General features: G+C 42.6%; 1 protein-coding gene and 1 long non-coding RNA gene across 3 annotated transcripts in view; one reads left to right on the top strand and one right to left on the bottom strand.

Moving 5' to 3' along the window:
* LOC120245131 overlaps positions 1–23,759 on the bottom strand; it is a 46,024-nt gene extending 22,265 nt beyond the window's left edge. Inside the window, exons 1-2 of the long non-coding RNA XR_005531710.1 lie at positions 23,695–23,759; positions 21,506–21,598 (exon numbers count right to left, since the gene is read on the bottom strand). This is a non-coding gene — a long non-coding RNA (uncharacterized LOC120245131). The remainder of the gene's footprint in view (positions 1–21,505; positions 21,599–23,694) is intronic.
* Positions 17,624–22,648, top strand: FOLR2 (folate receptor beta). Of its 2 annotated transcripts, none has more exons than XM_039252045.1 (5): positions 17,624–17,777; positions 19,422–19,586; positions 21,591–21,779; positions 21,891–22,026; positions 22,167–22,648. In XM_039252045.1, the coding sequence occupies exons 2-5, from the start codon at positions 19,434–19,436 to the stop codon at positions 22,451–22,453; spliced, it is 765 nt and encodes a 254-aa protein (XP_039107976.1). In that variant the 5' UTR covers positions 17,624–17,777; positions 19,422–19,433; the 3' UTR covers positions 22,454–22,648. The 2 variants fall into 2 exon arrangements, with proteins under 2 accessions (XP_039107976.1, XP_039107977.1); XM_039252046.1 differs by having other exon boundaries at positions 17,624–17,792.
* Positions 23,760–24,365: the final 606 nt, after the last annotated feature.

Raw genomic sequence — 24,365 nt, 5'->3', positions numbered from 1 at the left:
GGCCCATATTAGGCTCTGTGCTGACAGTACAGAGCCTGCTTGGGATTCTCTGCGTCCCTTTTTCCTGCCCCTCCCCTGCTCATGCTCTCTCATTAAAAATAAATAAATAAATAAACATTAAAAAAAAAAAAGAAGAAGCATTTGGGGACCCAGGTGACTCAGTTGGTTAAGCGGCAAACTTCGGCTCAGGTCATGATCTTGTGGTCGTGAGCCTGCTTAGGATTTTGTGTCTCCCTCTCTCTCTGCCCCTCCCCTGCTCATGCTCTGTCTCTCAAAAATAAACAAACATTAAAAAAAATTTTTTTTTAAAAAGAAGTATTATTCAGAATAGGTTAAGACTTAAAATAACCTAAATGTCTATCAACCAGGCAATGGATAGACAAAATGTATTATACCCATACAATGGAATATTATTCAGCAATAAAAAGTAGCAAACTACTGACACATGCTAATGTCATGGATGAACCTTAAAAACACTATGCTGAGTGAAACTCCATTTGTATGAAGATTCTAGAAAAGGCAAATTTATAGAGACAAAGTAGATTAGCGGTTGCCTGGGGCTGGGATTTGGGAACCAAGATAAATGGGCATAAGGGGGCATGAAAATGTTCTAAAACTCATTTATAGTGAGGTTGTAGCACTTGGGCAAAATATTTGCAAATTTTAAGTGGGTAAATTTTATGATATGCAAAAAGAGTGAATGAATGATTACCTATATGGTGCTTTCCCCTGCAATGGTATAACATATAGAGAATCTTATATGATTCTGGATTTCTGTGGGGTGTGTTCATGAGGTGACATATTCTGAGGAATTCAGCATCTAGTTCCATAAAAATCTATCATCAGAGCCAAACTCAATTCCATCATAAACTTTGAGAGATGGGGTGCTTGGGTGGCTAAGTTGGTTGCATGTCTGATTCTTGATTTGGGCTCAGGTCATGACCCCAGAGTTGTGGGATGGAGCCCCACATCGGGCTCTGTACTGAGCACAGGGCCTGCTTAAGATTCTCTCTCTCTCTTTCTTTGCCCCTGTCCCCCATTCACATTCTCTTTATTTTTATTTAAAAAATTTTTAATGTTTATTTTTGAGAGAGAGGGAGTGTAAGCAGGAGAGGAGCAGAGAGAGAGGGAGACACAGAATCCTAAGCAGGCTCCAGGCTTTGAGCTGTCAGCACAGAACCCAATGCAGGGCTGGAACTCGTGAGCCGTGAGATCATGCCCTGAGCCGAAGTTGGCTTAACTGACTGAGCCACCATGTGCTCTTTAAAATTAAAAAACAACAACAATAAACAACAAACCTTTGAGAGATTAGTTGGAGAAATGCAGCAATCAAGGAGGGAGTCTGCGCTTGGTGTGAGATGGACAGTGCCAGAAGAGATATTTAGGAGTGTGGCCCATTGACCAAGGATTTTTTTTAGAGACCGGGTTTATTCCAGTTGGCACAAGTATGATCTACTAAATTGAGGGTTAGAAACCAGAGCCAGGGGAGAGGAAAACGGCTACATCATATGACTAATCAAAAAAAGATCATGAAGCACATAACCAAAAATACCAACACGATAACCAACACTATCTCCTTCTCAATTTCACCAATTCCTTTTAAAACATTCCTGCTGCTTGTCTGTGGGTTAGCATCTCCCTCCATAGAAGTCTTTTGTTTTAGGGCTGGAATTTTTCTGGAAATCTCAAGTCTCAGGGCTCTGATGGGTTACATCATCCAAGGGTTAGCTATGGTGGTGGCATCAGACCCATGAGTCTGTTCTACCAATTATGGCAGGATCTTTAGGAAAATAAAAGGAGAGAATAGAACCTCCTTGTTGACAGGACTGAATGACCTAGAAACCTATTAACGTCCAATATCAGAGTGAAAGAGGTAAGTTTCATCAAGGCTTAAGACAACAGAGCATGACGCTACTGGTGATTGCTGCATTTCATGAAGCCTCAGTTGATGGCTACTTTGAAGGGAAAATATTATTAGAACCTGAGGAAGGAGAGTAACCTTTGCAACCAACTTATTTTTGACAATTCTATTTGTCCTCTCTTAATTGCCTTGAGTTCTGGGTGATATGCACAGTGGATATATTTAGAAATCTTGAGGGTCTTATGGTCTGTTTTTGTAAGATGTACACCAAAATTGCTCTCAGTTATAAAAAGTTATTTTAAATGAAGGCACAAAATGATCTTGGAAATAAATTTGTTGATAGGCATCATGCAAGACCTTGCATGTGACCACGAGTATGTTTTTACCAATTTGGGAAAGTCTGCAGTCACTGAACATTCACAGCCACAAACTTCACCCTGTATAAAAGTCGTCTAGAAAGGATGAGCTCGTCTCTTTGCTTTGATATCTTTCTCTACATTGTGGACATGATGAACAGGGCAGCTCTTTGTTGGTTCATTTGTTTCTTTTGAGAGAGAGAGAGACAGAACAAGCATGTAAGTGGGAGAGGGGCAGAGAGCGAGAGAGGGAGAGAGAAAATCCCAAGCAGGCTCCACACTGTCAGCACAGAGCCTGACGTGGGGCTCGATATTACAAACCATGAAGTCATGACCTGAGTGGAAACTAAGATGTGGATCCTCAACTGACTGAATCACCTAGGTGCCCCCAAGCAGCTCTTTAGAGTACTGATAGGCTAATTTTAAAAACATGGAGCATACCAACCATACCTAATTATTTTTAGAAGCCCTCCTTGTAGCCTTTCCTTCTGAGGCCATGCCGTGAGAGGGTAAATTTTCTGTGCATTCTAACAGCTGTTTGGGAAGTGTCATGATGATTTTGGTGTAAAAGATGCCTTGATAATTTTGTTATTCTGAATTTAGGGGCTGATATTGGAGAAGGGAAACAGAAAAAAGTGTTGTCCAGAAATAACCTTAACCTTGGTTGTTAATAAGAAAATCATATTTTGTAATTTTGTATTTTAGAACATTAAAAATGTTAACTTCTCTAGAAGCGAGGAATCCTATTGTTTTATGTTATACCTTGACTCAAGGGGATGGATGAAGTGAGTCATGAAAAATTAACAATGCTTCCTAAGAAGTGAAAGTTCACTTTCGCATTATACAAGGACTTAAGCTCTGCTATAAGGGGAAAACACACGGGAAACCAAAATAATTTTTATTTCTTCATATTAAGGATAGACTGTATACTCAAATATCATTTTCTTTTTCTTTTATTTAAGTAGGCTCCACGCCCAGTGTGGAGTCCAACATGGGGCTTGAACTTACCATCCAGAGATCAAAACCTAGGCTGAGATCAAGAGTCAGATACTTAACTGACAGAGCCACACAGGTGCCCCTCAAAGACCATTTTTCTTATGAGTGACCATAGCATCTCAACATTTATACTTCTTAAAATACAAGAGGTCTGAAAAAAATTTTTTAAAAATACAGGTAACCTGAAGAAACATTTCTGGAATGGCAGAGTAAGGATATCTGAAAATCTACTCCTCCATAAAAGCAATAACCCTGGTAAAAAATGATCAGAATCAAGATTTTAGGAATCTGGAAACCAAAGCTTTCAAAAATTGAAGGAGAATTTGTTCAAGAAAAAATGGCTGAATGTCAATAGAAACAGTGAGCTTTGTGGCTCACTGTTTTTCACCAGTTTCTTCCCCATCCCTCTCTCCCCAGCTCCACAGTAGCTCCACAAATCTGGCAGCCTTACAACTACACTAGCTTTGAAAAACGTGGCCTAACAGCCACTAGAGGGGGCAGCACGGGTGTGGAACTCCCCAAGTAGCCCATCCCAAGAGAACTGTCACTGTTTGCTCCATCTGAAAGCTCCCTTTAAGAGTCCCATTCATAGGGCTAGTCTTTATTTGACCTGATTCAGAGCTCCCATGCAAGAAACTCTGTTTTGTTTGTCTAAACAATTAGCAGCAAATTGTTTGACATCCCAGCTTCCTGAGGCAGACACACCAGCTGAAGCGAACAAGAGGCTGGCTAAAAAAAACCTAAGAGGAATATTGAGAAATGAAATGTAGATGAAGGGCTATGAAAATCTCTGATATTACCTGGGGACCTAGGAACCCACAAATGTTTAGAGAACTGTGAGCACATCCAGGAAGTACCTGAGGAAGCTCCAATCAACTCTGGTGAGCCTGAGGTCCTGCTCAGGCAGGAAGTGAGGAATAAGGCAGAGTAAACTGCCAGAGTGGTGAAGGCTCCCCTGAACCCTTGGTAAAAAGTAGGAAACTTACTGCTTCGAGGCATTTAATGAAAGTTCTGTCCAATCATTAACTGACCACTAAGCAAACCAGGCAGAAACTTCAGTGACCACATATGACAAAGAAAATAAGACTCTGCAGAATTAGCCCATGAAAGTCGATAAACAAATAAGCAGCAACAACTCAAGCCATGGTTGGGGGGGGATCTGATTTCCAGAGTTGCCATCTTACATTAATTAAAACACCCAGTTTTTGAGGACTTGGCTGGCTCGGTTGGTGGGGCGTGCAACTCTTGATCTCAGGGTTGTGAGTTCAAGTCTCACATGGAATGTAGAGATTGCTTAAATATAAAACCTTTTTTAAAAATTACCCAGTTTTCGACAAAAAACATGAGACATGCAAAGAAACAGGAAAATGTGAGTCATACACAGGGAGAAAAAAGGAGTCAGTAGAAACTGTCCCTGAGGAAGCCCAGACGCTGGACTTATTAGACAAAGACTTTAAATCAGTTCTTATAAATAAGAACGAGGGGTGGCTGGCTCAGTAGGTAGAACATGCAACTCTTTTTTTTTTTTCATTTCTGAGAGAGAGACAGATAGACAGACAACGGAGCAGGGGAGGGTCAAAGAGAGAGGGAGACACAGAATCTGAAGCAGGCTCCAGGCTCTGAGCTGTCAGCACAGAGCACGATGCAGGGCTTGAACCCACGAATCATGAGATCATGACCTGAGCCGAAGTTGGACGCCCAGACGACTGAGTCACCCAGGCGCCCCAAGGAACATGCAACTCTTGACCTCATGGTCATGAGTTCAAGACTTGTGTTGAGTGTAGAGCCTACTTAAAAAAAAAAAAAAAAAAAGGAACTAGAGGAAACTACATCTAAAGAATTCAAGGAAATATGAAAATGATGTCTCACCAAATAGAGAATGCCAATAAAGAAATAAAAATTATTGAGGTGCCTGGATGGCTCCAGTCAGTAAAGCATGTGACTCATTGATCTCAGGGGCATGTGTTCAAGCCCCACATTGGGCATGGAACCTACTTTAAAGAAAGAAATAAAAATTATTTAAAAACTGAAATAGAAATTAGGGATAGAACAGTATAATAACTGAAATGAAATATTTACTAGAAACTGCTCAACTTGATAAAGACTATCTACCAAAAAACCTAGAGCTAACATACTTCCTTTTTTTTTTGATAGAGAGAGAGAGAGACATACACAGAGAGAGTGTACGTAGGGGAGACAGTAGAAGGAGAGAGAGAGAGAGAGAGAGAAGGAGAATCTTAAACAGGTTCCATGCTCAGCACGGAGCCCAATACAGGGTTTGATCCCATGATGCTGGGATCATGGCTTGAGCTGAAATCAAAAGTCGGATGGACGTAGAACTAACATACTCAATGATGAGAAACATGAAGCTTTCCCATTAAGATCAGGCACAAGGTAAGTAGGTCTCCTTTCACTACTTCTCAGCATTGTACTGAAAATTCTAGCTAATGGATCAGGACAAGAAAAGGAAATAAAAGGTACAGATTGGGAAGGCAAAAATAAAATGTCCTTGTTCACAGATGACATATTCATCTGTATAGAAAATCTTGGGCACCTGGTGGCTCAGCTGGTTAAGCAACCAAGTTCTGCTTAGGTCATGATCTTCCAGTTTGTGAGTTCAAGCCTCGCGTCCAGTCTGTGCTGACAGCTGAGAGCTTGGAGCCTACATTGGATTCTGTGTCTCCCTCTCTCTGTACCTCCCCTACTCATTCTCTCTCTCTCTCTCTCTCAAAATAAAAAAAAAAATAAAAATTTTTTTAATAAAAAAGAAGGGGCGCCTGGGTGGCTCAGTCAGTTAAGTGTACAACTACGGCTGAGACCATGATCTCACTGTTCTTGAGGCCTACATTGGGCTCTGTGCTGACAGCTCAGAGCCTGGAGCCTGCTTCAGATTCTATGTCTCTCTCACTCTCTGCACCTTACCCACTTGCATTCTGCCTCTCTCTGTCTCTCAAAAATAAATAAACATTAAAAACATTTTTAAAAAAGAAAGAAGAAAATCTGAAGAAATGACAAAAAAAATCTCTGGCACTAATAAGTGATTATAGCAAGGCTGAAGGATATAAAGTTAATATGTGGAGGTCAACTGCCTTCCCACATACTAGCAATGAACAAGTGGAATTTGAAATTAAAAAATATATATCATTCATAATACCATCTAGAAAAATGAAATTTGTAGGTATAAATCTGACAAACTATATATAAAATCTATGCGAGGAAAACTACAAAATTGATGAATGAAATCAAGGAACTAAATAAAGGAGAGATATTTCATGTAAGGAAGACTCAATATAGTCAAGATGTCAGTTGTGCCCAACTTGATCTATAGATGCAATGCTTCCCAGTCAAAATCCCAGCAAGTTACTTGGTAGATATTGACAAGCTGATTCTAAATTCTATATGGAGATGCAAAACACCCAGAACAGCCAGCACAATATTGAGAAGAACGAAGTTGGATAAATGACAATACCTGACTTCAAAACTTATTGCAAAGCTACAGTAATCAAGACAATGTGGGGGTACCTGGGTGGCTCAGTCGGTTAAGCATCAAGTGTCCGACTTCAGTGCAGGACATGATCTCAGGGCTCATGAGTTGAGCCCCACATCGGTCTCTCTGCTGTCATTGAGGAGCTTGCTTTACATTCACTGTCTCCCTCTCTCTCTGCCCCTCCCTCACTAGCTTTCTCTCTCTCCCTCCCTTTCTCTCTCTCTCAAAAAATAAATAAACATTAAAAAAAAGATAATGTGATATAGGCAAAAGAATAAACAACTAGATTAATGGAACAGAATAGAGAGTCCACAAATACACTCACACAAGTATACATTCAACTGATCTTTGACAAAGGGACAGTGGCAATAAAATGGAACAAAGAGAATTTTTTCAACAAATGTTGCTGAAACAACTGGACCTCATACACAAAATGATAAATCTAGATACATGTCACACTTTTTCATGAAGTCACAAAACATAATTTAAAATGGATCACAGACATGAATGCATCACAGATGCAAAACTATAAAACTACTAGGAGATAATGTATAAGAAAATCTAGGCGACCTGGGTTTTTTATGACTTTGTTTTTTGTGTTTTTAAAAAATGTTTGTTTGTTTATCTATTTTTGAGAGAGAGTCAGAGCACAAGCAGTGGAGGGGCAGAGAGGGAAAAACAGAATCTGAAGCAGGCTCCAGTCTCTGAGCTGTCAACACATAGCCTGATGCAGGGCTCAAACTCACGACCCTGAGATCAAGACCAGAGCTAAGATTAAGACACGGATGCTTAACCAACTGAGCCACCCAGGTGCCCCTGGTGATGACTTTCAAGATAAAAAATCAGGGGAGTCTGAGTAGCTTCCTCAGTTGAGCATTGGATTTCGGCTCAGTTCATGACCTCATGGTTTGTGAGCTCCAGTGGAGGGGGGCTCATTGCTGTCAGTACAGAGCTCTCTTTGGATCCTCTGTCTCTCTCTTTTTGCCCCTCCCCTGCTCGTGCTTTCTCTCTCTCAAAAATAAATAAACATTAAAAAAAAAAAAAAGGATACACAACCAAAGCCATGATCCATGAAAGAACGAACTCATAAGCTAGTCTTAATTAAAATTATAATTTTCTGGGATCCCTCAGTGGCTCAGTCCCTTAAGCATCCGACTTCAGCTCAGGTCATGATCTTCAAGTTCTAGCCCTATGTCAGGCCTGGAGCCTGCTTCAGATTCTGTGTCTCCCTGTCTTTCTGCTCCTCCCCCACTTGCACTCTGTCTCTTTCTCTCTCAAAAATAAGTAAACGTTAAAAATTATTTTTTAACTTTTCTGCTCTGCAAAAGATATTAAGAGAATGAAAAGACAAGCCAGACTGGGACAAAATATTTGAAAAAGACATTTCTAATAAAGGACTGTCTTCTAAATTGGAAAGAACTCTTAAAGCTTAACAATAAGAAAATAAACAACCTGATTAATAATAAGCCCAAGATCTTAATTAGCAGATACCTCAGCAAAGAAGATACACAGATGGCAAATAAACATATGTAAAGATGCTCCACATTACATATCTTCAGGGAAATGTGAATTAAAATAACAGTAAGGGGCCCCTGGGTGGCTCAGTCGGTTAAGCGTCCAACTTCGGCTCAGGTCATGATCTCACAGTCCATGAGTTTGAGCCCCACATCCAGCTATGTGCTGACAGCTCAGAGCCTGGAGCCTGCTTCAGATTCTGTCTCCCTCTCTCTTCCCCTCCCCCACTCACGCTTTGTCTCTTTCCAAAATAACTAACTTTTAAAAGAAATTAAAAAACAACAACAACAACAATGAAATACCACTATACACCTATAGAATGGCCATAATCTGAAGCACTGACAACACCAAATGCTGGTGAGGATATGCAGCAACAGGAACTCTCATTCATTGCTGGTGAAGATACAAAATGATATAGCCACTTTAAAAGAATGTTTGGTGGCTTCTTAACAAAATTAAACAAATTCTTACCATATTATCCAGTATTTCCCCAAAGGAGTTGAAAACCTATGTCCACACAAAAATCTGTACATAGGTGTTTATAGCAGCTTTATTCATAGCTGCCAAATGTTGAAGCAACCAAGATATCCTTTAGTAAGTGAATGGAAAAAACAACTGTGGTACATCCAGACAATGGAATGTTATTCAGTACCAAAAAGAAATGAACCATCAAGCCATGAAAAGACATGAAGGAACCTTAAATGCATATTACTAAGTGAAAGAAGCCAAAGTGAAAAGGTTACAGACTATATGATTCCAACTATATGACATTCTGGAAAAGGCAAAAACTAGGAGACATGGTAAAGATCGGTGTTTGTTGGGGGCTGGGGAAAAGGAGGGATAAATAGGCAGAGCAGAGAGGTTTGGGTTTTTTTTAAGATTTTATTTTAATTTTTTTTACATTTATTTATTATTGACAGAGTGAGACAGAGCATAAAGAGGGGAGGGGCAGAGAGAGAAGGAGACCTGATGTGGGGCTCAAATTTACAATCCTGAAAGTCATATGCTCTACTGACTGAGTCAGCCAGGTGCCCCAGAGCAGAGGGTATTTTTAGGGCAATGAAAATACTCTGTATGATAATGACACATGTCATTAGACATTTGTCCAAACCCAAAGAATGTACAACACCAAGAGAGAACCATAATCTGAACTACGGACTTCAGGTAGTTAAGGTGTGTCAGTGTGGGTTTATCAATTGTAACAAACGTATTGCTCCGGTTGGGGATGTTATAATGGAAGAAGATATACATGTCTGGAGGCAGGAGGTATATGGGGAATCCCTATACCTTCCCCTCGATTTTGTTGTGAACCTTAAACTTCTTTTTTAAGAAAAAAATGAAGTCTGAATTTACAACAGTTTTTTACTATAGGTGCTCAGCAGCAGATTGGAAGTGGTAAAAGAAAGAATCTACAGACTTGGAAATAGAAATTGTCCATTTTTTTTACAGTTTACCTACTTATTTTGAGAGAGAAAGAGAGAGCGTGTGAGCACATGAGTGGGGGAGGGGCAGAGAGAGAGGGAGAGAGAGAATCCCAAGCAGGCTCCATACTGTCAGCACAGACCCTGATATGGGCCTTGAACCCATGAACCGTGAAATCATGGCCTGAGCCAAAATCAAGAGTTAGACACTTAACCACCCCAGAAATTGTCCATTCTTAAGAACAAACAGGATGAAGAAAAATAAAGGAAGCACAGTAACATGTGGGAATACCATCAAGCATACCAAAATACACACAATGGGAGTCCTAGAAGGAGTAGAAAGAGAATAAGGGTGTAAATAATATTTGGAGAAATCAAGACCAAAACTGCTCACATTTTATATGAAAAATTTATCTACACATCTAAGCTCAGTGACCTCGAAGTAAGAGAAACTCAAAGAAATTCACACTTAAACACATCAGAGTCAAACTGTCAGTTTGACTGCTTTCAAACAGCAATAGAAAAATGACTCATCATTGATAAAGGATCCTCAATAAGATCAATTGTTAATGTCTCACTAGAAATTATGAAGACTAGGAGGCAGTGGGATGAAATATTCAAAGTAATGAAAGAAGACTGTCAACCCAAAATTTTATAATAATAAAAAAAATATTCTTCAAAGTGAAGGAGAAATTAAGACATACCCAAATAAACCAATGCTGAGAGGATTTGTCACTAGTAAACTTTCCCTACAAGAAATACTAATGATCGTCCTTCAGGCTAAAATGAAAGAACACCAGGCAGTGAGTTGAATCCACATGAAGAAATAAAGAGCACCAGTAAAAGTTACTACATAGAGAAATTTAAAATACGGTATAAATGTTTTTATGTTGTAACTCTTATCCTATCTAATGGGAAAAGATAGCTTCATGAAATAATAACTACAAAATGGCATTTTTTTAAGGAGAGAGAGAGCGCAAGTGGGGGAGAGGCAGAGAGAGAGGGGGACAGAGGATCTGAAGTGGGCTTTGCGCTGATAGCAGAGAGCCGGGTGTGGGACTCAAACTCACAAACCATGAGATCATGACCTCAGCTGAAGTCTGATGATCAACCAACTGAGCCACCCAGTTGCCCCTAAAATGGTATTGATATGCTTATACTGTATAAAGATGGAATTTATATGACGATAATACAAAGTACAAAGGAGTAGGGGAAGGAATGAAGCTATATTGGAGTAAAGTTTTGAACATTATTGAAACTCAGTATTAATCTGAACTAGATTGTTATAAATTATGATGTTAATTGCAACCCCAGAGCATTAAGAAAAAATTATAAAAATACAGTAGAAGAAACAACAAAGTAATTAAAATGGTACACTTGAAAATATCTATTAAACACAAAAGAAGGGGGTAATGGAGAAACAGAGGAATAAAAAAACCCAAAATACATATATAAAACAAATAAAATTGCAGGAGTGAAACCTATGTCATTAGTAATTACATTATAAATAAATGGATTGAATTCTCCCATAAAAATGCAAAAACCTTTATTTAGACTGATCATGAAAAAAAGGAAAGAAAAGTCAAATTACTAATATCTGGAATAAAAGAGGAGACAACACTATTACAGAAATAAAAAGCATTGTAAAAGATACTATGAACAACTGTATGTCAATAAATTAGACACCATAAATGAAATGGCCAAATTCCTAGAAAGACACAAACTACCAAAGATGACATAAGGAGAAGTAAAAAATCTAAATATACTTGTGACAAGTGAAGAGATTGAATTCATAATTTTAAAACTCCCCACAAATAAACTTTAGGCTCAGACAGCCTCAGTGGTAGATTCTACCAAATGTTTAAGGACTAATTAATATCGATCCTTCAGAAACTCTTAGGAGGTACCTGGCTGTCTTAGTTGGAATAGCATGACTCTTTTTAAATTTTTATTTTTTTAATGTTTTTATTTATTTTTGAGAGAGACAGAGTGTGAGTGGGGGAGGGGCAGAGAGAGAGGGAGAGAATCTGAAGCAGGTTCCAGGCTCTGAGCTGTCAGCACAGAGCCTGACATGGGGCTTGAACTTACGGACTGCAAGATCATGACATAAGCCTAAGTCAGATACGCAACTGACTGAGCCAGCCAGGTGCCCCGAAATAGCATGACTCTTGATCTTGGGATTTGAGCCCTACGTTGGGTGTAAAATAAATAAACTTTAACAAAAAAAGAAACTCTTTCCAAAAAGAAGAGGAAGTAACACATCTCAACCCATTCTGTGAGATCAATATTACTCTGATACAAAATCACACAAAGATATCATAAGAAAACTATAGACAAATATTCCTTATGGATAAAGACATGAATCTTCTCAACAAAATACTAGCAAACAGGATGCAGCCAGGGGAGCCTGGGTGGCTCAGTCAGTTAAGAATCTGACTTAAAAATTTTTTTTTTGTTTAATGTTTATTTTATTTTTGAGAGAGTCAGAGAGTGAACATAAGCGGGGGAGGGGCAGAGGGGGAAGGGGACAGAGGATCTGAAGTGGGCTCTATGCTGACAGCAAAGGGCCCCATGTGGGGCTCAAACTCTTGAACCTGAGATCATGACCTGAGCCAAAGTCAGCACTTAATCAACTGAGCCACCCAGACACCCCAAACATCTGATTCTTGATTTTGCCTCAAGTCATGATCCCAGGGTTATGAGATTGAGCCCCAAGTTGGACTCTGCGCTGAGCATGGAGCCTGCTTAAGATTCTCTCTCTCTATCCCTGTCCATCTCCCCTGCTTGCGTGCTCTCTCTCTCTCTCTCTCAAAAAAAAAAACAAAAAACAAAAAACAAAAAAAAAAAAACAAACCACAACTGAATCCAGCCACATATAAAAAGGATTATACATCATGAGCAAGTAGGATTAATCCCAGAATGCGAGTCAGTTTAACATCCACAAATCTATTGATTCAAAATATCATATTACTAAAATAGAAGACAAAGCCCACATGATCATCTCAGTTGAAACATAATTTGACAGAATCCAAAATACTTTCATGATTCAAAACAAAACAAAACCCAACACTGAACAAACTAGGAATAGAAGAGAATCCATGCAACCTGACAAAGGTCATCTATGAAAAATGTACAGATAACATCACAGTCAATGTCAAAAGGCTTTCCCGCTAATATCAGGGATAAAGAAGTATATCCACGCTCATCATGTCTATTCAACATTGTATGAATGTTGTAGCCATGGGTACTTGGCTGGCTTAGCCAGTGGAACACACGACTCTTGATTTCAGGGTGGTGAGTTTGAGCCCCACTTTGGAGTAGAGATTAATAATTTAAAAAAAAAGTTGTAGCTAAGACTGTTAGTCAATAAAAAGGAATAAAGGCATTGAGATTGGAAAGCAAGAAGTAAAACTATTTCTCCTTCCTTCTTTCCTTCCTCCCTTCCTTCTTTCTTCCTTTCTTTTTTTTGCTGCAAAAAGCTTTACCATTTCCATTAGGTCCACAGCTTAAAAAGCTGCCTAACAGCTACAGGGAGAAACTCAGGCATAATGTGGGCATAAAAGGGATGCCATCTAGGAAATGTTTTTCTAGGAAGAAGTAAAACTTTTTATTCACAGATGATATGATATTGTACATAGGAAATCCTAAGGAATCCAGAAAATATTATTATTAATAAGCGAGCTTAGAAAGTTGTAGGATATCAGATCAATATACAAAAATCAATTGTATTTATATACATCTGCAATGAAAATATAAAAATGAACTTAAGGGGCACCTGGGTGGCTCAGACGGGTGAGTGTCCAACTGATGTTACAGTATCACAGTTTGTGGGTTCAAGCCCACATCAGGCTCTGCACCATCAGCTTGAGATTCTCTCTTTCTTCCTTTCTCTCTGCCCCTCCCCTGCTTGCTCTCTCTCTCAAAATAAATAAATACACTGGCTCAAGTCAGAAAAGCATGTGACTCTTTTTCTTTTTTAAATGTTTATTTATTTTGAGGGGGGAGGGGCAGAGAGAGAACCACAAGCAGGCTCTGCACTGTCAGCGAGGAGCCCAATGTGGGGCTCCATCTCACTAACCGTGAGATCACGACCTGAGCCAAAATCAAGAGTAGGATGCTTAACCAACTGAGCCACCCAGGCACCCTGGAAAACCATGTGACTCTTAATCTTGGGGTCGTGAGTTCGAGCCCTACACTGGGTGAAGGGAAGAGGTTACTTAAATAAATAAAACTTTAAAAAAAAAGAATATAAATGAGGCGCCTGGGTGGCTTGGTCGGTTAAGCGTCCGACTTTTGCTTAGGTCATGATCTCGTGGTTCGTGGGTTCGAGCCCCGCGTCGGGCTCTGTGCTGACCACCAGCTTAGAGCCTGGAGCCTATTTCAGAGTCTGTGTCTCCCTCTCTCTCTGACCCTCCCCTACTCACGCTGTCTCTCTCTCTCTCTCTCCTAGAAATAAATAAAAATATTAAAAAAAATAAATAAATAAAAATTAAAAAATAAAAAAAGAATATAAATCCATTCACAGTAGCATAAAAAAGAATAAATACATAGAAGTGAATTTAACAAAATAAAAGACCTGTATATTGAAAACTGTAAAACATCATTGAAAGCAATTTAAAAACTAAATAAATGGAAAGAAAGCCCATGTTCATCAATAAGGAGGCTTAATGTGGTTAAGAGGGCATTACTCCCCAAACTGATCTACAGATTTAACTCAATCCGTCTCTAAGTCCCAGCTGGCTTTTTTGGAGAAATGGACAATCTGATCCTAAAATCCATACGGACACACAAGAGACCCATAACAGTCAAAACAATCTTGAAAATGAACAAAATTAGAGGACTCACACTTTTTGAGTATAAAACTTCCTACAAAGCTACAGTAATCAAGACAGTGTAATAGCATAAAGATAGGTATATAGGTCAATGAAATAGAACTGAGAGTCCACATTTTTGACAAACTGAATTGTGCCAAGACAATTCAATGGGGGAAAGAAAAGTGTTTTCAATATATGGTGCTGGGGTACAACTGGATATTCATATGCAAAAAACTATAGTTGGACACCCTCCTTTTATACTCTTATACAAAAATTAAACTCACAATGGACCAAAGACCTAAATGTAAGAGTTAAAACTATAGAAATCCTTTATTTAAAAAAAAATTTTTAGAGTTTATTTTTTTATTTTGAGAAAGAGAGTGCAAGTGGGGAAGGGGCAGAGAAAGACAGGAAGAGAATCTCAAGCAGGCTCCATGCCACCAGTGCAGAGCCAGATGCGGGGCTCAAAGTCACAAACCGCAAGATCACGACGGGAGCCAAAGTTGGACACTTAACAGACTGAGCTACCCAGGGACCCCAAAAACTATAGAACTCTTTAAAAAAAACAGGGAAGAGCTTTATGACATTGTATTTGGCAATGATTTCTTAGATATGACAGCAAAAGCACAGGCAACAAAAGAAAAACAAATAAACTGGACTGCATCAAAATGGGAAACTGGGCATCTAAGGACAGTTAACAGAATGAAAAGGCAACCTACAGAATGGGAGAAAAGATTTGCAAATCATATATCTGACAAGGGGTTAGTCCAGAATATATAGAGAACTAAAGAATTCCTACAGTGATAAAAAGACATATACTACAAATGGGGCACCTGGGTGGCTCAGTCAGTTGAGCATCTGACTTCGGCTCAGGTCATGAACTCACAGCTCGTGAGTTCAAGCCCCGTATCAGGCTCTGTGCTGACAGCTCAGAGTCTGGAGGCTGCTTCAGATTCTGATCTCCCTCTCTCTTTCACCCTCCCCCACTCATGCCCTGTCTGTCTCTCTCTCTCTCAAAAATAAACATTAAAAAAAATTTTTTTAAAGACACAGAATACAATTTAAAAATGGGCCAACAACTTGGACAGATATTTCTCCAAAGAAGATATACAAATGATCAACAAGCCTATGAAAAGATACTCAACATCACTCATCACCAGAGAAATGCAAATCAAAACCACAATGAGATACCACCTCACACCCACTAGGATGTCTTTTATTAAAAAACAAAAAGCCAACAGGAAATAACAAGTGTTGGTGAGGATGTGAAGAAATTAGAACCTTTGTACACTGTTGGTAGGGATGGAAACTTGTGCAACTATTACGGCAAATATTATGGCAGTTCCTTAAAAATTAAAGACAGAATTACCATGTGATCCAGCTCCTCCACGTCTGGATATATATTTAAAAGAATTGAAAGCAAGTTCCTCAAAAGATATTTGTGCGACCCTGTTCATGACAGCATTCTTCACAATAGCCAAGAGGTAGATATATCCCAGTATCTATTAGAGAATGAGTGGAGAAACAAAATGTAGCATTAACATATAATAAGCTACTATTCAATTATTAAAAAGAAATGAAATTCTGACATATGGATGAACCTTGAGGACATTATGCTAAGGGAAATAAGCCAGTGACAAAAAGACAAATACTATGTGATTCCCATTTATATGAAATATCTAGAGTAGTCAATTCATAGAGACAGAAAGTTGAATGATGGTTACCAGGGACTGGGGAGAGGAGGATATGGGGTATTGTTGCTTAACTGGAATAGGGTTGCGGTTTTACAAGAGGCAAAGTTTCAGGGTGCCTGGGTGGCTCATTTGGTTAGGTGCCCGACTTCGGTTCAGGTCATGATTTCACAGTTCGTAGATTCGAGCCCCACATCGGGCTCTGTGCTGACGGCTCAGAGCCTGAAGCCTCCTTCCAATTCTGTCTGTCTGCCTCTCTCTCTGGCCTTCTCCCACTCGTGATCTCTCTCTCTCAAATATAAGTAAAACATAAAACAATTTTTTTTTTTTAATTTCTAGGGGAGAGAGAGAGACAGCGTGAGCAGGGGAGGGTCAGAGAGAGAGGGAGTCACAGACTCTGAAACAGGCTCCAGGCTCTGAGCTGGCAGTCAGCACAGAGCCCGACGCGGGGCTCGAACCCACGAACCGCAAGATCATGACCCAAGCGAAAGTCGGACGCTTAACCGACTAAGCCACCCAGGTGCCCCTAAAACAATTTTTTTTAATTAAAAAAAAAAGAGGCAAAGTTTCTGGAGATTGAACAACATAAATACACTTAAAATTACTGAACTATACACTTAAAAATAATGAAGATATTAAGTTTTATATAATGTATATTTAACCGCATTTTAAAAAGTTTATTTATTTACTTTGGAAGAAAGAGAGAGAGAGCGGGCAGGCTGGAGAGCGGCAGAGAAAGGGAAAGACAGAATCCCAAGCAGGCTCCACACTGCCAGTGCGGAGCCCAATGTGGGGCTCGAACTACAATCCATGAGATCATGACCTGAGCTAAAATCTCGAGTCAGACACTTAACCTGCTAAGCCACCCAGGTGCCCCTACCACATTTTTTTAAAGGGCTACAAAAAAAATGCTCAATTATGTTTACAGAAATGCTAGGTGGTGAGATGTTATCATTTATCAGATTTGAGACCATTTTTCCTTGTGACCCTTGACTTCTGTACTTCAACCTCTACCTGTGTCTACCTGGCTACTCAAAAAGTAACCTGAGAGCTATCATTTAAGCTACTCAGGCAGTGCCAGGCTTTTCCATATATAATTCTCAACAATTTCCTGGAGAGTAAACTAAAGCTCAGAAAGGCTCAGTGACATTTTCCAAGGTCTGTGAGTTGACAGTGCTATCATTGGGACCCATGGCCCCATCAGAAAGCCTGGGTTTTATCCCTATTGCACCTCATGCCCCTCAAACCAGCTTCATCCTAACAAACCACGTAGGACACCTCAAAAATTCAGATCCCCCTTAAAGTGGAGCTTCTCCAGGTTTTGATGAATCTTGGATGTGTGAATCCTGTGATGAATAAATTAACAAAGAGTTGAATGAAAACAGGAATGAATACATGGACAGACTAATGAAGCCTTAAATGGGTGGGGCCTTGAATGGGTGGGGCCCGGAAGAGAGGCAAGACCAGAGGAGCCAAATGAGGAATTTACATTGTGCTAACCAGAGTTCTTAGAGTCTATCACACACTGAGGTCAGAGACCACTGGGGAAAGTCAAAGGGTCTGGAGTCGCTGCCAGCCTAAGAAGAGGCCAATCCAGACACAGCTGTGTGAGCTCCCAGCCGCAAAGGAGCCTCAGGCAAGATGTCCTAAGGTGGGGGGAGGAGGGGTGAAGGAACACTGGGGAGACTTGGCTGGATTGGGCATAGGGGAGGGGCAGATCTTTCTTTAGAAAGATCACTTGGGCTCCTATGGAGAAGGTGACTCTCAGGGGAAGAAATTGGAGGAGGGAAGGGGCTCCTGGGTGGCTCAGTCAGTTAAGTGTCCGACTTTGGCTCAGGTCATTATCTCACAGTCTGTGGGCTCAAGCCCCATGTCAGGCTCTGTGCTGACAGCTCAGAGCCTGGAGCCTGCTTCAGATTCTGTGTCTCCCTCTCTATCTGCCTCTACTCTGCTCTCTGTCTCTCAAAATAAAATAAAGACATTTAAAAAAAGTTAAAAAAATTAAAACAAGAAATTGGAGGAGGGAAGAAGACCTGATCTCAAATACAGAGCCAAGGAAAGTGAATTCCAGAAAGATTTTTGGATGGACCCTTGACCAGGGCTTTGTGGTTGATCAGCTGCACGTAGGGATGGTGGGAGAGAGGAAGGGGTCTCTGTTATCCCTTCAGGTACTTCAGTGACAGAGCCCAAAGGAACAGATCTTTTTTTCTTTTTCTTAAGTTTATTTATTTTGAGAGTGAGAGAGATGTGGGGGGCAGGTGCAGAGAGTAAGGGAGAGGGAAGAGAATTCCAAGCAGGCTGTCAGCACAGAGCCTGATGCAGGGCTTGAACCTACGAACTGTGAGATCATGACCTGAGCCAAAACCAAGAGTCAGATGCTTACCCGGCTGAGCCACCCAGGTGCCCCAGGAATAGATGGGAGTGGGCGGTAAGGGTCAGTAAGGAACTGGGAAGCAGGCCGTCACTTTTCCTGGGTGACTCCCATGATTCTAAGAGCTTGTCTATTTGGCTGCTCCAACATGAGGTATATTTATGTTGTCCCTTGGGTCCAGGGGTCTCTGAACTTGTTTTCTGAGGGGCAAGATAGGGATCTGCAGGGGTAAGTGCATTAGTCTAGAGACAGCTGAGGAGGCCAATGTCATGATGGGGTGGAAGAAGGAAATGGCTTTCAGAGAACAAGGAAGGAAAAAGTCTGAGGAAGCAAAAGTTAGAAACCACCAACCTTTCTATTTCTGTGTTATTTAACCAAATACCACCCCAAGTGTTACATCCCTTGACCCTCATGGTGATCTGGAGAATTCAGCGAGCTGGGCCACTGCCTCCTCCAGGCTAACAGGGTCTCTAAGCTGGCATGGGAACCCAGGAGACCTGGTGCCTAATGGAGCACTTGGTGGACACGGCATTAGGGCACTGGGTGACCGTGGCCCCTTTCAGGGGAGGAGGGCATACCTGAACTACTTAAACTACTTTTCTTAGGTAAAGTTGAGAGAAGATGAGGGCACAAAAATATCTCCTCCAACTTAGGAAGACTCCCCCAGAGCCAGTCCACTGACCCCAGATCTCCTCTGAGCCCGTCAAGCCTGGAAGGGGGAGCTTCCTTTGCCAGCCTTCTCTACTTCAGCTTCAGGGAGCCTCAGGACCCCAGCACTAAAGGAACAGGATCTGACTCCTTCCTCCACTGTGGAGACGGGGAGACTGACCCAGGGGGCCAAGGGGGGCCCTGCATGAGGCTCTCTCTCCCCGCAGGCCTTGGCCTCCCTAACCACAGCTCCATCTGCAGGGACAGAAGGACATGGCCTGGAGACTGACACCACTTCTGCTGCTGCTGCTGGCCTGGGTAGCCTCCATGTGCAGTGCCCGGAAAAGGACAGACCTGCTCAACGTCTGCATGGATGCCAAGCATCACAAGACAAAGCCAGGCCCCGAGGACAAGCTGCATGACCAGGTGTGGCTGGAGTGTGGTTCGAGCTGGGGACGGGGCTGGTTCCAATGGGGAATAGAAGGTCAGGGTGGCAGGGGAAGGGCTGACTGATCAGATCCCCCCACATCCTGAGTTACCGCTGTGGGAGGAGATGAAGCTAGGGCGGGGGGTATTGGCTGAGGTGATTTAGGGGTGTCCTCTTCAGAGGATACCATGGCAGCAGTGACATATGATCACTTGTTGAGCACTTACTAGGTGTTGGGTTTTCTACACGTGATTTCACATTCCCAGTGGTCGTTTGATGTAGGAGATAATGTTCTCCCCCAATAGAACCCAAATGAGGAAACGGGCCCAGAGAAGCAGAAGGACACACAGAAGATCTGGGCATTAGCAGCCCCTATGGTGTGGGGGTAGGACTGGGTTGGGCACTCCCAGCATTCTAGAGGGTAAGAGACTGTCAGGGAGGGTGGTTCTTACTACCTTCACCATGTGCCGGTCCATGAAGCATCAGGGGTAGAAGACAAGGGCTCTTACGGCTGTGACATAGGGCACAGATGTGGCATGTTCACTCACTCGATATGAGTGGATGCCAGTCAGTGGTAACTCTATTCAGACTCCACATCTCCTTTTTCTGAAATAAAATTCAAAGCTAATAGGACCTATTTGCACATTTAACTTTAAAAAATCAGCATGACTATCTGTAACACAAAAGAGAACAAAGAAAGCAATTTATAATAAAATGTATTTCCATATGTTACTTCTCTAATGATTACATTAGAAATCACTATCAAATAGTTTTTTGTTTTTAAGTTAGTGCTTTATTATTTTTTTTAATCTTTATTTATTTTTGAGAGAGAGGGATATAGAATGTGAAAGGGGAAAGGACAGAGAGGGAGACACATAGTGTGAAGCAGGCTCCAGGCTCTGAGCTGTCAGCACAGAGCCCAATGTGGGGCTTGAACCCGCAAACCACGAGATCATGACCTGAGCCAGTTGGACGCTTAACTGACTGAGCCACCCAGGCGCCCTGCATGTTTGCTTTTATTTGCCAAATCACTAGGAATGGGGCAGCTACCAAAGAAGCTCGATACAGGTATATTCTGTTGACAACTAAAATGCTATAAGGTATCCTAAGCAGTGTTGCCATTGATGACATACTTTTCTAAAATAGTGAATAATTCTAGTAAAGCCAAACACATAGCATGGCCTTCCTTTTCATAGTATTTACAGTCCTGAAAAAGCCAGTCTATATTAAAAACTTGCTAAAATATGGTGCATCTATATGTAAGATGGAGTTGAGTTTAGATTTGGGAAATCATAAATAGGTCTTTCATTTATTTTTTTCAGCAAATATTTTCATGGGCCTGCCATGTGTCTGGCACTAGACTCGCCTCTGGGGACACAGGCCTTAATACTTGCGAAGAAGTAACTTACTCAACATATATTACTGCATAGGTCATTCTCTTCCTCCTTTGCTCAAAATGTCACTTTCCAGTGAGGCTTTTCACAACCACCTTCTTTAAAATTCCAACAATCAACCCATACTCCACATCCCTATTCCCTGCTGTAATTTTCTCCATGTAATTGATCATATCCTGACACTGTATTTTGTTCTCTTTTAGTTTCTTACTGTCTGTCTCCACTGATCAGGATGTAAGTTCCACGAATACATATTTCTGTTTTGTTTTCTATCATATTCTCAGCATCTAGAACAGTGACTGGCATAGAAATAGGTACTCAGTAATTATTTTTTAATGAATAAATAAATCAAAGAGCTTTCTATAAAATATGAAGGTCTGCATAAATGATAGCTAATGACAGGGCTTCTCTCTGGCTCCCACAACCCCTGATCACACTGTTGTAACTAAGTCTCCCCCAAGATGCGAGTTTCTGGAGACCAAGGACAGAGGGTCTTCACAGTAAACTTTCCTAGGACAACTCACCTGAGGCAGGAGAACAAGAATCAAATAGGGAGAGGCTGAAGGTTGTGGTGTGGGAGGCATGTGGTCCAGGGTCTTCTCTGCCCAGTGCACCCCCTGGAAGAAGAACGCCTGCTGCTCACTCAACACCAGCCAGGAGCTGCATCAGGACCCCTCCCTCCTGTATAACTTTAACCTGGACCACTGTGGCAAGATGGAGCCCTCCTGCAGGCGCCACTTCGTTCAGGACAACTGTCTGTATGAGTGCTCACCCAATCTGGGGCCCTGGATCCAGGAGGTACAGGCCTCTCCCTCACCCCAGCCCAGCAGGCTGCCATCCTGCCAGGTCAAGTCTGTGGCTGCCAGCACCCCTGGCTGAGAGGAGCCCTCCCTTCCCCCGCCCTCCTAGGTGAAGCAGAGCTGGCGCAAGGAACGCTTCCTGGATGTGCCCTTATGCAAAGAGGACTGTCAGCAATGGTGGGAAGACTGCCGCACCTCCCACACCTGTAAGAACAACTGGCACAGGGGCTGGAACTGGAGCTCAGGTGAGGGCCTGGGGGTGCGGAGATGCAGGTGGGGTCTGAGGGTCTGGGGTTGGGTGAGGATTTCCGGAGGGGGGGGTGGCCAGAAATGAGCTCTGAGCCCAGGGGCTGAATGTGTGTGTCCACCCTCTCTCCCCATGCAGGATTTAACAAGTGTCCGGCTGGAGCCACCTGCCGCACATTTGAGTCCTACTTTCCCTCGCCCGCAGCCCTGTGTGAGGGCATCTGGAGTCACTCCTACAAACTCAGCAACTACAGTCGAGGGAGCGGCCGCTGCATCCAGATGTGGTTTGACCCGGCCCAGGGCAACCCCAACGAGGAGGTGGCGAGGTTCTATGCCTTGGCCATGAGTGCTGGGACCCTGCCCCATGGGGTGGAGCTTCTCCTGCTCAGCCTGGTCCTGATGCTGCAACTCTGGCTCCTACGCTGAGTCCAGCCCTACTCAGATGTCTTTTCTGCATGTCCCCAGTTTTGATGACCAAGCTTGGCTCAGCATAGCTCTCACAAATGAGGGAGCCCTAAGCATGCCTCCATCCATTATCCATCCTTCTGTCATCCAGCTCCTGCTCCCATAGTGGGCCTTGGGCTTTCTCTGACAGCCAATTCAAATAAACAGACAAACCTATTCTTGTCTAATGGGTGATTTTGGTTTGAATGAGTAGAGAACAGCTTCCATAGCTTTTGGATTCCTTCAGATGAGAGAAATGAGATCTGGGTTTGAATACTAGCTCTGCTACTGACTATGGAAAGTGAAGCAGTTGCTTGTCTACTTTAAAGCTTACCTTCTTCCTCAATAAAATGGGCATAATGAAACTTCTTTCCTTTAGGGTTGTGAAATACAAAGGAGATGTTGCCTAAAAAGCATGTGAACCCAGTGTCTGCACAATTAATAGCCCTCAAGGATCCTGTTGCTCTTGTAGCCAAAAAGGAGAGCTAGCTCCAGAACTGTGTTACTTATCTTATACTGGTCCCCAAATATCCCCGCTTTCTCTCAGGTCCCGTCTGCCTGGTTTTGTGGTCAACTCGGCTGGGGATGGGAGTCCAGGGAAGGCTCTGGATTCCCAGTGGGGGTGAAAAAAATTCGCACACGATGTGGATTGAAGGGACAGAGTTGAGGCTTGGAACGCTCAGATTAGGAAGACAGAAGATTGGGGAGGGCAGTCTGGGAGGTTCCCGGAAGAGGAAATGTTCAAGAGTCTTGAATTGGTTTAGCCCTGCTGCACCCCAGAGGATAGAAAAAGGCTGGAAAGTCTTGGGGGCTTCTCAGGGGCACGGCCTGGCCTCTCCTCTGGCGATTGCTAGATATGCCTATCCTGTCTCTTCACATCCCCCAGGAACTAGGCCTGAGTAGATCTCCCCCTTGCCTTTTTCCCCTGGGAACTATTTGTCTCTACATCTGCCTCCCAGAGAGGCACAGGTACTTGTCTGAGAACACCCGAGGCAGGTGGGTGATCAAGTTAGGACCAGAACTCAGGTATGAAGACTCCTAGTCCAGGTCTCTCCCCTCCCCACTGCACCAGGTTGTCCCCTTCATGGCACACTCCCCTTCCCTTATACCTAGAGCTGAGTGAAGGGGAAAGTCGGGCAGTTTGGAGGATGACTTATGGCGTTCCTGGGGGTTCTAGAGACACTGTTGGGTGTGGGGGGGTATCTCTTAGTCACTATATTTACCTAGTCTGGAAGGACCCCACAGAGCCTATTCCGTGTTCCAGGCTTCGGTCCAGCTGGGTTAAGCCAATGCATATTTGAAATAGAGGAAGGAGCTCGCCCGGGACTGACCCAGACACAGGTTCAATTGAGCAAAGTGAAAGTTCTCTCCCAGGTTAAAGGGGATCGGCTGACGGCGGCCCAGGAGTTGGCAGCAGTGAGCCGGGTTGGAGGCCTGCGCCTTTAAGGAGCCAAGGGGCGGAGGGGCGGGGCAGGAAGCGGACTCCCGGGAGACGCTGCCACCGGCTAGGTCTTTTTTGGGGGAAGGGGCGGGCCAGACCCTCTATGGGCCCCGCCCCCTTCCCGGCGACCGTGTTCCCTCCTCCCACGCCCCTGCTAAGGGCGGGCTTCTGAGCGGGGGCGTCTGAACGTACCCGATAAAGGGAGCTCCGGGTTCGGCGTTCCGCCCACAGAGGCTCAAGTTTGTTGTCTTGGAGGGAGTAACTGGGGCACGGGCGGGTACTAATAATACCCGTTCGTTCAGGCGCAGCGCCTTACAGTTTACACAGCTGTCACCTTCGTTACTCCTTAATTAATAATAAAAATAGCCGCTGTTCTGGAGCGCCTACTGGATGCCAGGCTCCGTGCCGAGAGCTTTACAAGCAGTTCCATTGAGTTCGGCCAAATAACATTGC

Source organism: Hyaena hyaena, unplaced genomic scaffold (genome assembly GCF_003009895.1).
Source record: "Hyaena hyaena isolate Hyena2069 unplaced genomic scaffold, ASM300989v1 scaffold_406, whole genome shotgun sequence".
NCBI classification, from domain to species: Eukaryota; Metazoa; Chordata; class Mammalia; order Carnivora; family Hyaenidae; genus Hyaena; species Hyaena hyaena.
This window is presented reverse-complemented; position numbering and strand designations above follow the sequence as displayed.

Excerpts from the sequence above, each read along its gene's own strand:
- FOLR2 (XM_039252045.1), top strand. The coding sequence starts at position 19,434 with ATGGCCTGGAGACTGACACCACTTCTGCTGCTGCTGCTGGCCTGGGTA. Across the intron at positions 21,780-21,890 it reads TGGGGCCCTGGATCCAGGAG|GTGAAGCAGAGCTGGCGCAA; the intron begins GTACAGGCCTCT and ends CCGCCCTCCTAG. Across the intron at positions 22,027-22,166 it reads GGGCTGGAACTGGAGCTCAG|GATTTAACAAGTGTCCGGCT; the intron begins GTGAGGGCCTGG and ends CTCCCCATGCAG.